Source organism: Genypterus blacodes, unplaced genomic scaffold (genome assembly GCF_046128005.1).
Source record: "Genypterus blacodes isolate CSIRO-AG114 ecotype Tasmania unplaced genomic scaffold, CSIRO-AGI_Gbla_v1 ptg000129l_1, whole genome shotgun sequence".
NCBI classification, from domain to species: domain Eukaryota; kingdom Metazoa; phylum Chordata; class Actinopteri; order Ophidiiformes; family Ophidiidae; genus Genypterus; species Genypterus blacodes.
Genome location: NW_027466931.1, coordinates 566,918 through 580,000, shown reverse-complemented (window position 1 = coordinate 580,000; position 13,083 = coordinate 566,918). Strand labels below are relative to the sequence as shown.

General features: G+C 42.5%; 1 protein-coding gene across 5 annotated transcripts; it reads left to right on the top strand.

Moving 5' to 3' along the window:
- The first annotated feature begins 8,514 nt into the window (after nt 1-8,514).
- On the top strand, nt 8,515-12,483 carry LOC143010734 (uncharacterized). 5 transcript variants are annotated; one of them, XM_076163240.1, is made up of 6 exons: nt 8,515-8,793; nt 9,380-9,500; nt 9,674-9,765; nt 9,884-10,131; nt 10,253-10,359; nt 10,436-12,483. In XM_076163240.1, the coding sequence occupies exons 1-6, from the start codon at nt 8,604-8,606 to the stop codon at nt 11,757-11,759; spliced, it is 2,082 nt and encodes a 693-aa protein (XP_076019355.1). In that variant the 5' UTR covers nt 8,515-8,603; the 3' UTR covers nt 11,760-12,483. The 5 variants fall into 5 exon arrangements, with proteins under 5 accessions (XP_076019355.1, XP_076019354.1, XP_076019356.1 ...); XM_076163239.1 differs by having other exon boundaries at nt 9,380-9,524; XM_076163241.1 differs by lacking the exon at nt 8,515-8,793 and adding an exon at nt 8,802-9,010 and having other exon boundaries at nt 9,380-9,524.
- Nucleotides 12,484-13,083: the final 600 nt, after the last annotated feature.

Genomic DNA, 13,083 nt, shown 5'->3' with positions numbered 1-13,083 from the left:
TGGTTTATCATCGACCCTGGGACAAATACTGTATACAAACACAAGTTTTTCATGAAACGTTATGCAGGCTTAAAGGTTCCAATTTACAGGTTTTGGTGCTTGAGTTAAACATTCTTATGCTTTCCTTAGGTATTGCTAAATGATTGATGTTGCAAAGATATGTAGGTGGTTGCAAATCAGATATCTAGTTGCAAGGCTTTCTCAGCTTTTAGGTAGGTTGTTGCTTGGGTGTTTTTAGTTTAATAGGTGATGGTCTAGGTAAGGTAGGAAACAGAAGGATCAGCCATTTACAATGGTTGTAAATGGCTAGAACAGGGTCTACTATGTTCCAGCCATTTTATACAGTAGTAGACAGTTGCTATGGGTGGTTCCTATGATGTTCCAGTCTAGGGTATAAAAGTAAGTGTTTTCTGAACACTGTTTGGTAGTTGCTGGCAATGAAGTGTGCTTCCAGTTTGTGAGCGATTACTAGTTGAGAGTAGACTAGAATCTGAATCTAGATCAGAGTTAACAGAGTTTACAGCATTATCACCTCTCTGCACAGTAACTGAGGAGTAAAACGTTATTTCCACGCTTGATGTGAAGGAACTTGACGCAGTGTTCCTGGAACCTTGATGGACTTTGACTAGGTGAAAAGAACTTGCATCTCGTCACTTTGTTGGACCGGAGGAAAGGTCTCAAAACCTGCGCTCGTCTCTGAAGTTTAACAAGATTAACATTTTCAAAGTGGCGTCCTTTCATTAAATGTCTAGATGCGTGTTAGATGCCAAACCTAAAAGTAATTGAGGTTAATAAATAAACTAAAACATTCCAGGCTTACCTGGAACAGGAATTCTCAGTGGAAGGAATGACTTATTTATGACATAATTTATTGAATAAACAAACACAACAGAAACACACAGAATAAATAATTTTGTCCTTCGTTTGTTCTCCGTCTCCCTCATGAATATTCACAGAATTTTATTTCTAAAACTTTATTTTTCATGTATTTCTTAGTGGAGTCCTTGTTCCTCTCTCCCCCCTCCCCCCCTCGCTGTCCTAGTTGTACCTGTGACACACACACACACACACTTTCCCACACAGTGACTGTAACAATGCCAAGTTGGACCCACTACAAAAAGCGATGCTCTTCAGTGTAACGACACAGATTTAAAAGGGGGCGGGAACACACACGCACACACACAGAGGGGTGGGATAAGGGACTGTGGAGAGAGGGTTGAGGAAGATAAAGGACACACACCCACACACACATGGATAAAGTCAGACTATGCGTGTGGGGACAAAGATTCCCAAAATGTTTTTAAACTGGGAGCGTTCATGTAAATTCCACCTGCAGAGCCCTTGAAGCCGACATTTGCGGCGACAAATGGCAGGAAAGTGACAGAGGGGGGAAAACAAAGCGAAAGATGAGCGCAAACACGTCCCAACTGCCAGGCAACTTGATTCTCATTGCGACAACGAACTTGGTTGCTGCAGCGTTCGTTCCAATGTCCAGCTACGTCTACAAACTAGTGGAGTCGTGTTTAGTTGCTACATTCCAACTCTTAGCAAAGGTCAGGAGATCTGCGTGGCGTTGAATGAGATTACGAATACGAGAGGTCAAATTAGCAATGTTTCTACATACACTGAGGTCGTTCTGTGTAAGATGTTTTCATGAGCTGTCAACTTCATTGGTGATCTCCTTTAATCCCACTCGACTCGTTTTACCCCTTCACTTTTCCCTCGGCCTTACATTTTGGCATCTTAATTTCTTCTGGAAGCTTTATCGTAAGTCATGGATCGGTTTGTCTGTTTATTGCAAGAAAAGTCGTTCTAATGTCGGCCTGGACCTCTTTTCTGTGTTTCAGCATTGAGGGGTCAGTTAAACGCAACCTCTCCTCCCGCTTCTGTCTGTGTTTGTTGAGCAAAGAGTGATCTGGTTTGATGAGCTTAGAGGAAACCGGGCCAAGAACTCACAAACACACACACACACGCGCAGGACAGTTAGGAGGTGGTACCGCTACTGCATTTCAAACGCAACTAACCCCGAGAGGTTCTGGCAGGGAAGTGTGTCAGTGAATGCCACGATCACTCTCTCACTCTCACACACACACACACACACACACACACACACAGTGTTATCGTCTGATATTCTAATTAGTACGGCATCAAAACAGAAAACAGGTCCTCACACTCCCAGCAGACACACATCCTGTCCAACAGCCTACCTTCGCTCTGTGTGTGTGTGTGTGTGTGTGTCTGTGTGTGTGTGTGTGTGAGAGAGAGAGAGAGAGAGAGAGAGAGACAATATGAGGAGCTTTGCAGGTAATTTCAGAGGAGAGCAGAAGGAAAATTTGTTGAAGTCACCATTCCCTAAAACATTCTAGCATTTTGCAACATTGTGCAATTAATGTAAAATGTAAAATGCTGCTATGTGGCTAGCTAGGAGGCACAACTCTGCTGCGATTGTTTACGTACCAGTGTTAGGCTAGCATAGAGTCACAAAATGGGACTCCTTTTCTTAGCGTAATATTATAATTAGTAAAAAATTCATTTAAATGTATGGACAATGTAACCCTGGTAGAGTTTCATCGATAGTTTAAATGCAAATCACCTACCTACCATACGCTACAAGATGGAGATGATGCTGATGCAAATGTGACGGAGTGAAAAGTTTAGAGAGACAAGCAGTGAATATTATCATTCATTTAACCTTTGTGTGTTTGTGTCTGTGCATATCTCTGTTTGAGTGTGTGGCGGCTGGCCAGGTGCCCTACTGTCACCTTGATTTAATCGGATCCTCAGGGGGGAACTTTCCTCCCAGAGGGAAGCAGTTTCCCGGGGGACGCAGAGGATGATGGACACGCCAAGGACACACACATTACTTTCCCATTTATTCTTTTCCATTACTGTTGAAAAGAAAGCTAATGTTAGCATTGACTTGAAGAAAAAGTTTACCAATTTCTAAGAATGAAGAATAGCCCATGTAGCTTATCAAAAAAAACCGTTTAGTGGTGTGACAGATATTGAATGTTAAGTCTTCTAATCTTTATGTTTCCTGTTTTTAACATTCCAGCACTTACTGTTAGTCAGGAGATTGTGGTTGTGACCATGTTTAAGTGACTAAAACTGATCCAACATCAGTCTTTGTAGCTCTGAAACGAACTGACAATACTACAAAACGTTATCATTATTTTAAGTTTGTAAGGCCATGGAAATCCCGCCAATGTTTTGGAATTTAGAAACCGTATTTTCCCAGGTGAAATGAAAACAAAAAGTTTTGAAAAAGGTTTGAATCTTTCCTGTCACCTGTTCATTTGTATTTCCATTTATGAAATTGAACCAGAAATAAACACTCAATCCCTGGTGCTGATACGTGCAACCATAGTAACCAAGGGACAAATCATTTCACAGAACATTTTTTTTAAATACTATTGAAACTTTGTTATAGATATTTAGTTTTCAATTCTGGAAATGTCACTGATCTCAAATCTGAAGGTAAGCTAAGTTTAGCGGTGGCGCACACACACACACTATCAAACACTTTTTGACAGGAGACAAAAGAAGAGAAAAGGGAAGAAGATTCTCGTTCTCCCAATCAACCATCATCAAATGTTAATTCTCATCCAATCACATCAGTTCAGCACAATAACTGGGAGGAGCCATGGGATGGAAAGACATGGAGAGAGAGAGTGAGAGAGAGAAGATGCATATAAGGAGAGAAAAAAGTGGAGTTTCACAGTGAAGAGATGGAGAGAATGAGATGAACAAAGGAAACGGAGACCAAAGAGGGAGAAAATAGAAGAAAAATAAATGCAGTGTCCTCCTGACAGGTAAGTTTACATTAAATATAATATATAATATATTACCTAAAGTCAATATGGTGTATTTTTCACCAAAGAATTGCAGCAAGACAATAACAAATAAATCAAAATTATTTTGTGAATGCTAAGCACTCATACCAATATCTCTTATTTTATATGTATGTAAAATGAAATTAATATCAATAGTATTTTTATGCAATTACTGTTTTACAATATATTGTATATAATAACTTTATGTATATTTATCATTTTACCATTTTATCAGTAGTTTTTATTATCTCCCTGTCATGCTTCAGGACCCAGATGGCTAAACACTTTAAATTTTACAAGGGAAGGAAAAAACAATAAATTCAACAGTAATGAATAATCTCAGGCGATCAATAATTTTACTAATATTCAGGGTTGGTGTACTTGATTATCAGGTCGAAAAATCGAAGTGATTCAAAGTTTGATTTAACCAATTGGATATCTGGTTCTGTCCTGGCTGCAGGAAACATGAGGATGACTCCAGATACTGCTGAGGTACAGTGTGTGTGTGTGTGTGTGTGTGTGTTTGTGTGTGTGTGTGTGTGTGTGTGTGTGTGTGTGTGTGTGTGTGTGTGTGTGTGTGCATGTTTGGTGAGGGTTTAAGTCATTGTTTTGGGGGTTCAAATGTTAGATACCTAAGTAAATGAGCTTGTTTTTAACCACACTACCCCGCCAAAATAAGAGCTGTCACTGTTTGTTTGTTTCCAGCTGTCCATCAGGTGTACAGTCTGTGGATGTGCGTGTTTCAAACCAGGAAGTATCCAAATCAGGTCATGTGATCACTGCGGACACGGCTGGGTCGCACACGGTAAAACGCACACACAAGCACACCTGGATTTTAACCATAACCTAATCCTTACTCTTATTTGAGCCCGAAAGACAACAAGCTGATGCACAACCTACAGCGTCACCAAACAAGCATGTCAGAGGACATTTCTGTAAGGGTCGATTGGTAAATCCTGAGCCTTGCATAGATACAGTAGCTCAGAGTCTGTGTTGCTGCAGTTATTTTCCAGAGGGAGTTGAGGGAGTTCATATCAAAACGAAAGTCTGCTCTTTGACACAAATTTGGACTTCACCCATTTGCTGACACACACATACATATGCACTCACACACACAGTGCAGATGTGTTCAGTCGCCACAGTGACACTGTGTCAAAAGTCGCTGTCATCGCATCAGCGGGAGCATCTGGAGAGAGCATCTGCACACACACACCTGTCAATTTCTCTTGTCTTGTCTGCATACACACACATCTGTTCCTGTTACACACAGGTGTGTTGTCTTGTAGTTGTGTTTCATTGGTTCAGGTTGACCCTTTTCCTTCTTCTTTATAATATAATTCAGTACTACTCCTCCTCTTCCTTGTCTCCAGCTTTGGAGAAGCTTCAGCTCCAGGCCCATCATTCCTCCGGCTCTGGCCCAGTGGAGGTGGCTCTTCCCGGTCCGGTGTTTGACCTGAGCTCCCTGGTCCTGTATGGAGCTCAAGCCGTTCCTGTTCAACTGAAGATTCTACTGGATCGACTGTACAGCGTTCTGACTGCACAACAGGTACACATACAATGTACTCATAGTTACACACACAATAATTTGACACATTGTTAATGATGATGGTCAAACCTGTTTCCAATACAAATATATTGGTTACAGTTTTACATTCTTCTTTAAAGTTAAATTAGTTTGAAGACTATTCTAGAAATTAGACAATAACACTCAAAGTTCAAATGCTTATTGTTTATCCATTTCAATATTCGGATATTTAAAAAAAGGATTAAAGGATTAAAAAAGTGAAATTGGAGCAAATATTTGTAATTTAAATGTCACTGGGATGCAACATAAATAAAGAAAACGTTTTTTTCTCTCAAATGCAAATTTAGAACACTAAATGAAAATCATTTTGGACAAAAATAGTATTTAATATTTGACACATTTTCTGGTTTGATTAGGTCAGTCACATACTCAACATCCTGGGCTGGAGTCTAACTGATTACATTAGAGGATACATGCTGCAGGTAACACACACACACAGGGACATGCACATGTTCATACACCACTACGATGTTACACATAGTCTTTCTCTCTCTCTCTCTCTCTCTCTCTCTCTTTCTCTCTCTCTCTCTCTCTCTCTCTCTCTCTCTCTCGCTCTCTCTTTCTCTTTTTCTCTCTTTCTCTCTTTCTCTCTCTGTCTCTCTCTCTCTCCCTCTCTCCAGTCCTCAGATGGTAAAGTGTTGGACTGCTGGTTGATGCTGACTCCTGATGAAGAGCTCCTTGTTCTCGAGCAGTTCCTTCGCTTTGGGGAGACACGTCCAATCGTCGAGCTGATGTCCAAGCGGGGCCTGGCGACCGCCTTTCACCTCACCAAGCCACGGCTGAGCCCTGCCCTGAAAAGCTACCAGTCAAGCAGAGGCACATTCGCCGAGCAGAACGGGGGAATTCTGGGAACTCAAGGAATTTTCAAGAACATGAGAGGAGAATCACGATTGGCAACCAATGTCTGCCATTTTGAGAGAAACAACGGTATCATCCACCATTTTGAAAACTTGCCCGGTGGACTTCCTCTGCTCCTCCCATTTCAGATTCAAAGCTCTGCCTTCCACTATTTGGTCCCGCCCACTAAGGTGATTGATCCTCTGCAGCCTAATGTCATATTTGTAAATTTTTTCCTTTACTTTGCTTCCTTGAAACCTACACTGTCAACATTTCTGTCATATTTGTTGTGTGTGCCAGGACGTCTTCCCGCCCACTAAACTGATGCAGTGGCTAGGTTTGCCTGATGAGATACCAGGAGAGATGCTGCAGCAAGAGGAAGAAAGACAAGAACGAGTGAGCGATTTGGTTTCACACTCAGCAAACGAACCAGCCATTAAAATCAAACCTGACCCCGACGGACCGAACGCATCTTGGTCGCTATGGCAACAGAGCCATACTAACAAGGAGCTGAACCCGCACAGGGGTCTGGCCAAAGAGGATACTTCTACTTCATTCTCTCCCATCTCCTCCTCTTCCACGTGTCCTTTAACTGTCCAGAGACTACACGGCACCTCTTCCTCCTGCGTCCGCCCTTTCCCAGCCTTCTCCTCCTCTTCCTCCTCCTCCTCACTCTGCCACCTCTACTCTTCTTCTCTCCGTCCCCTACCCTCCTCACTCTGCTCCCTCCCCTCCCCCTCAGGAGGTCGGAAGGGGAGGGTCTGCTGTGGCGTTTGTGGGAAAAGCTTTTATGACAAAGGTTTGGAAATTGGACATTTAAAGTTAAATTAAGATTAAGATTCAATGCATTGTTTTTTGTGTGTTTTTTAACAAAATGTCGTGTTGCTTTGTTTTTGTGTAGGAACGCTGAAGATCCACTACAATGCCGTCCACCTAAAGATCAAACATCGCTGCACAGTGGTCGGCTGCACCATGGTGTTTAGCTCACTGCGCAGCCGGAACCGACACAGCGCAAACCCGAACCCACGGCTCCACACAGGCGCCAACAGAAATGTACACACGGACATAAACTCCAAACCACGCCCAGATATTAGAGATGAACACAATGACATGCAACTTTACACACATCCTGATCACTGTCACGCATACACAGGAACAAGCAAGCTCATGGAAAGAGAGCGAGACCACATGCGCATAGAGACACAAAATGACAACAGACACACACTGTGTCAACACATACACACTCTAAGGAACAGTGTCAATGGTCACACACACATCCAGCATGGTGACCTGCATGACACACCTTCTAACCCAGACTCTCCTCCTCCTCTTCCCTCCCCTCATCATCACCTCAACTCCATAGAACACTCCAGCGTTTGGAACCCCGCCCACAATTTTGTCCCCCTCCATGGCCCGCCCCCTCGCCTTCACGTCCATGACCACAGTGCTCTACCCGTCACCAGCCTGAAAACAAAAGTCTGCCACACCTCACTAGGCCCTGCTGTTCCAACTTCTCATAGCCACTCGGTTACAGAAGGAAGACAAGAAAGAGGACAGATTTGCGTCAGCCCTCCATCCAATCAGCAGCCCTGGCATGAGTCGGGTGACCTTGTGCCGAAGAAGAAGCCAAGGAAGTCGAGCGTGCCAGTTAAGATAGAGAGAGAGAAGGTGGAGGGGAGGAAAACAGAAGAGGAGGAGAAGAAGCAGTGCTAAAGAGTTTTATTAATAGTTGCAAATCATCATCAATCAAGTCATTCATAACCACAGTGGAAAAACGATTTCATTTACAAAACTCACACATATTTCAATGATTTGTTTTATCTGTAAAAATTAATAATAATAATGGTTAAAATACAAAATCTATTTTATATAAAACTGAGGTGGAACTGTAACTGAAAAGGTTAGACAGGTGGATTTATTTGGTCCTGGAAAGTCAAGAGATAAGAGGTTAGCCAGGCACAGTGACAGTCCAAACCAAACACACTTTTTCTCATATAAATCAATATTACAGATAAAGGTGTGATTTCTGTTAGCAAATAAAAGCCGAATATTTGGGCAGATTCTCTCACATTTGTCTTTCTTTCATCTTAAAATATTTGGATTGTGTCTCACGATTACGAAAAACCTCCTCGCCATTAGGACCAGTAACAAATACAACAAAACAAACACCAACGTATTTTTCTATTTTTGATAACGGTGAAAGTGGAACCTTTGATGATCTGCGTTTCTATGCGGATGACATTAACACACGAACCCGGATGTAAGCTAGTAAACAATGCCAGGAGACAACTGATCTCTCCGGTAAAATCGATTGAATTTATTTAATTTCAGGCCGCCGGGAGATTAAAATGTCTAAACCCGACACACTGAGAGGATTCATCGCCGAAAGGCTCGCAGCGGCCGCCCGAGAAATCTTAGCGGCGGTGGACCGAACCGTGTCTGGGTACGAGGAGGAGGCGTCGGGCTGCAGGCAGGAGATGGAGCGGCAGAGGAGGCAGCTGGAGGCTCTGCTTCCCCGCGTCAAGCTCCACAGAGAGGGTCAATAACGGCTTAAATATCAAAAAGAAAATCACTACTGAATGATCCTATAGTCGAGGAGTGTGTGTTTGTGTGTGTTAATGTTTGGCCGCGACAGCGAGCCGAGCTGCAGCTACATTTGGTGTTTCTGCGCCGTTAGATGAGGCGGGGACGTAAAACAGATCATAATGGCGTCCATGCAAGATGCAACTGCGTCAGACTGGAGAAATGTACTGGAGTATGTCTTCCGAATTAAAATATGTCCTTTTACTCTATTAACTTTGTCAAATACAACGAAAGAAAATACGAAATATAACTCGCACTTTAAATACCTGAGTATAGTTTTTTATCCCTCGGCCCCCAAAATAATACATTCGATACATAGGTAAAAGCAATATCAGCAGCTTAATTACTTTTTATTGTAATTGTTGGAATTATTGTTACATTTTTCAGATTCAACAACAACTCATCTAAAACTACTTCAAGTAGAGGAGTAAATTCAATTTGTCGGATGATTTATTCCATCTGCTGTCTTTTTTGACTTCTGTTTGTGCTTGTACAGGCTTACGTGCATCTTCACCATTGTGTACAATTATATTTTGTTCAGGTGTGGACACTCAGAACCATGCTGATGAAGAGGGTGGTGATGGTGAGGATGAGCAGACAGCGCTGAGCCTCCATAGATGTCAGAAGAACCCGAAGGACTCAAGTCGTCAAACGTCCCCAAGGTTGTTATACAGATCGCAGCCTCTGTAAGCTGATGTTCCTGTGTTATTCCTGACTGTTTAGGTTCTTCCTGTTTTTCCCCTTGAAGTCACAGATGGAAAAACCTTAGTATGGAATGCCTTAGAAAACTCTGTAGATAATGAAAACTAATTAAAAATGTTGTGGGTCCTCCCAGAGTTCAGTCTGAGAGGGGGAACGCTGACAAACATTTGGACCTCAGAGTCTGCATGCTGCAGGATGCACAGAGTGACATCCTCCCAAAGAACGGTGAGGTTGATATCTTCATATTAACGTAGAGTTTATACAGTAGTAGGCGTGGCAGGTTAGACCTTATATGGCATCAGTTTTGCCACACTTCCACTGAGAGTGTTGCTGTCTCTGTCAGTTTTTCAGAAGTGCCCGGTGCAAAGGCTGAAATGTCCTGGTGGCCTGCAGGGGGCAGCAGACCTCCTGGACCTACTGCGGTCCAGCTTCCCTCAGCTGGCTGGAGGTTCTTCCTTTGGGTGCTTTGACATTTTTACATTGGACAAAACCAGGAGACTCCGTAAAGTGGAGCCGCAGACATCGGAGGAGATCTGCAAGTACGCCAGGTCCACCAGAGGAAAGTACCCAACCCTGTACATTAGATTGAAGGTAAGGTTGCAGTTCTCCAAGTACAAATCACCCAGAATTTGATTTGAAGTACCTGGCTTCTGTCTGTTTAAGACTCACCTTCATTTTTGCAAAAGTTTGCAACTGCTTTTTGTTTCTCCAGACAGGAGACACCACAGAGCTTCTTCCTCTGCAGAGGAAAGATGACGCCAGAGATGCTCCGTCTACGTCTGCTGAGTTGACAGATGATGAAATCAGGCCACAGAGCAGGTAATATGCAAGCAGGCCTGCACATAAAGTAGATGAAGGTATGCATGCAGGGATTTATTTCTGTTTCCCGTTGCAGCCTCGCTCAGCAGGCAGACGATCGCAGAGCAGTGGACATTCTGGATGTTCTGGACAAAACCTCTCAATTGCACGGAGAGATGGAATCAGAGCAAACCTATGACGTAGAAGACGATAGAACTTTGGAACAAATGTCCATTCAAGCCATTTCTGCTGGACGTTCAGAGGCTCAGACTGAAGGGTGCATTAGCAGTGACAATGAGGGAAAACCTGAAGCCCGTTCAGCTAAGATGACAACAAAGCGACGAGCCAGAGTTTACAGCCTTGAGGTGAAAAGAACAAAATTCTCTGCAAAGACGGAGAACAGTGCCGAACTACTAGCTTGCAGAGTGTGCGGGTATCTGCACAAGTCCAACATCATGTTGATCAAACATGCCTGGAGTCACGACAGTGATCCTCAAAGTCTTTGCGGAGTGTGTGGAGAACATTTGGAGTCTGCAGAGGCGTTGAAGAATCATCTCCAGGGTCACCAGAAAACACACGACTGTCACGTCTGTGGTAAATCATTGCTGTCCATCGTCAGCCTCACAGAGCACGTGGCTGCTCACACTGGGGAGACACCGTATGAATGCCGAACATGTCATAAAAGATTTGCCCTGAAGTTGTCGTTGAAAAATCATCAGCGGCGTCACGCAGCGAGTCGTCCACAGAAATCATACACCTCACATCACCTATTTGATAAAAAGCTGGAAGCTCGCCGCAGGTCCCACGGAGACGAGAAACCATACCGTTGCGGCATTTGTGGCAAATCCCTCTGCGACCTTCGATCGCTAAACCGCCACAAGTTGACGCACACGGGGGAAAGACGGCACAGCTGTCATGTTTGTGGGAAGGGCTTCAAACTACTCGGAACTCTAAAAACGCACGAAAAGATTCACACAGAGAGAGATCGAACATACCTATGCGACGTTTGCTGCAAAATGTTCCTGACAAGCAAGCAGCTGCAGATCCACATGAGGACACACACAAAGGAAAAACCATTCAATTGTGGCGAATGCGGCAAAGGGTTTTCCACCAAAGGTACTCTGACGATTCACATGAGGGTCCACACAGGAGAAATGCCATACCGATGCTCGGAATGCGGCTGGTCCTTCAAACGCAAAACTCACCTGGACAACCACCTGAAAGTTCACTCAGGACAGAAACCCTACGTGTGTTTGGTTTGTGGGAAAGCATGCGCTCGCAAGTTTTACCTGACGGTGCACATGAGGACCCACAATGGTGAGAGACCGTACCAGTGCTCGATCTGCAACAAAGCATTCACGCAGGGCCACAGTCTGAAGACACACATGAAGAGCCACAAAGGGGCGGAAACTGTGACATAACCAACAACAACCTGAGCATGTGTCAAACATGCATGAACCGTCAGGGTTTGTCAAAGTATGATGAGAACAGTCATATTTTGAAAAAAATACGAGAATAAAGTGGTGAGAAAAAAATTATGAAAATATTGTACCACGTATTATTGAAAAATTGTATTACAGAAAAAAATCAGAATTTTGTGGAAATAGGTTGAAATATTTGTTGAAAAAATTAGTAATATTTCATATCCTCATAACAAGTGTTGCTCAAAATGTTTATTGACCTAGCATGTTGATTTTTTTTCAAAATTCTGTTTTATCCTTGAAATTTCTTTTTTCAGCATTTGACCTCCGCCATAGTTCCAAACTAACTTTCCAACTAAATTCCCAAAATTTTCCGAGGTGTAAAGCAACGTTTACAACCAAGACTGCACTGTAAACGCAACCTGTTACACAAGTCAAAGGAAGCACAAACCATAGAATACAGTCAAACAATAACACATAACAACATAACGTCAACAGCATTTGTTGTTGGCTGTTTGTGTCTGCTGGCAGCTTTGACTCTTTTGCAAGATTACAGATTTTTGATAATCCGTGAGAATAGAAAGTGCAGAACAAATGTTCCGCTTATATACTTTGTCTCACTTTATTCTTTGTAAATTGTTCACATTTTGCAAATGACAGTTTTGTATTTAAAACACTGTACACTGTAACTTAGTGTCAGAATAAAAAACAGAGCTAATAGCTCTACATTTTTGAAAGTTCCAGTAAAATCTATGCAGTTTGAAGTGAAATAAATGCATCACACCCATAAATACAGCAAAGTTTCTATGATCAATAATTTATCAACAATGGCTTCATGAGTTTTGTGCTCCTGAAACCTGTTGGTACTCTTTTTGTTCAGATTTTTTCTAAGATACTTAATACACATTTTCAGATCTTTGTCCAACAAAAGCAATAAAATAGAACTGACAAACTCCAAACAATGAGTTGTTTTTAACGCAATAGAAATGTAAATGTGAACGGTTTTCCAGTTACCTTCATTGTTATATGATGTTTTGTCAGCTTTCCTAATGCACGTCACTTTGGCATAATTTTGTTAAACAGATAATAGCGTTACTGCAGACCAGATCCTGTAGGCATCGGCAGGCAAACGAAACTGATCTGATTTGTTCCCTGTTGGCTCAGAGTTTAAGCACATAAAGCCTTGTTACGCTTTTTAAAAAAACCCAATGTACACAGGTTTTAATGCCAACTTTGTCTCCATGACCGGGCTCTATTCAAGTTAAGTGTTTGCTTCTTGTAGCTAAATTGATGTAAGTGTAGCTAAAAGACTAGTTTGAGAAAC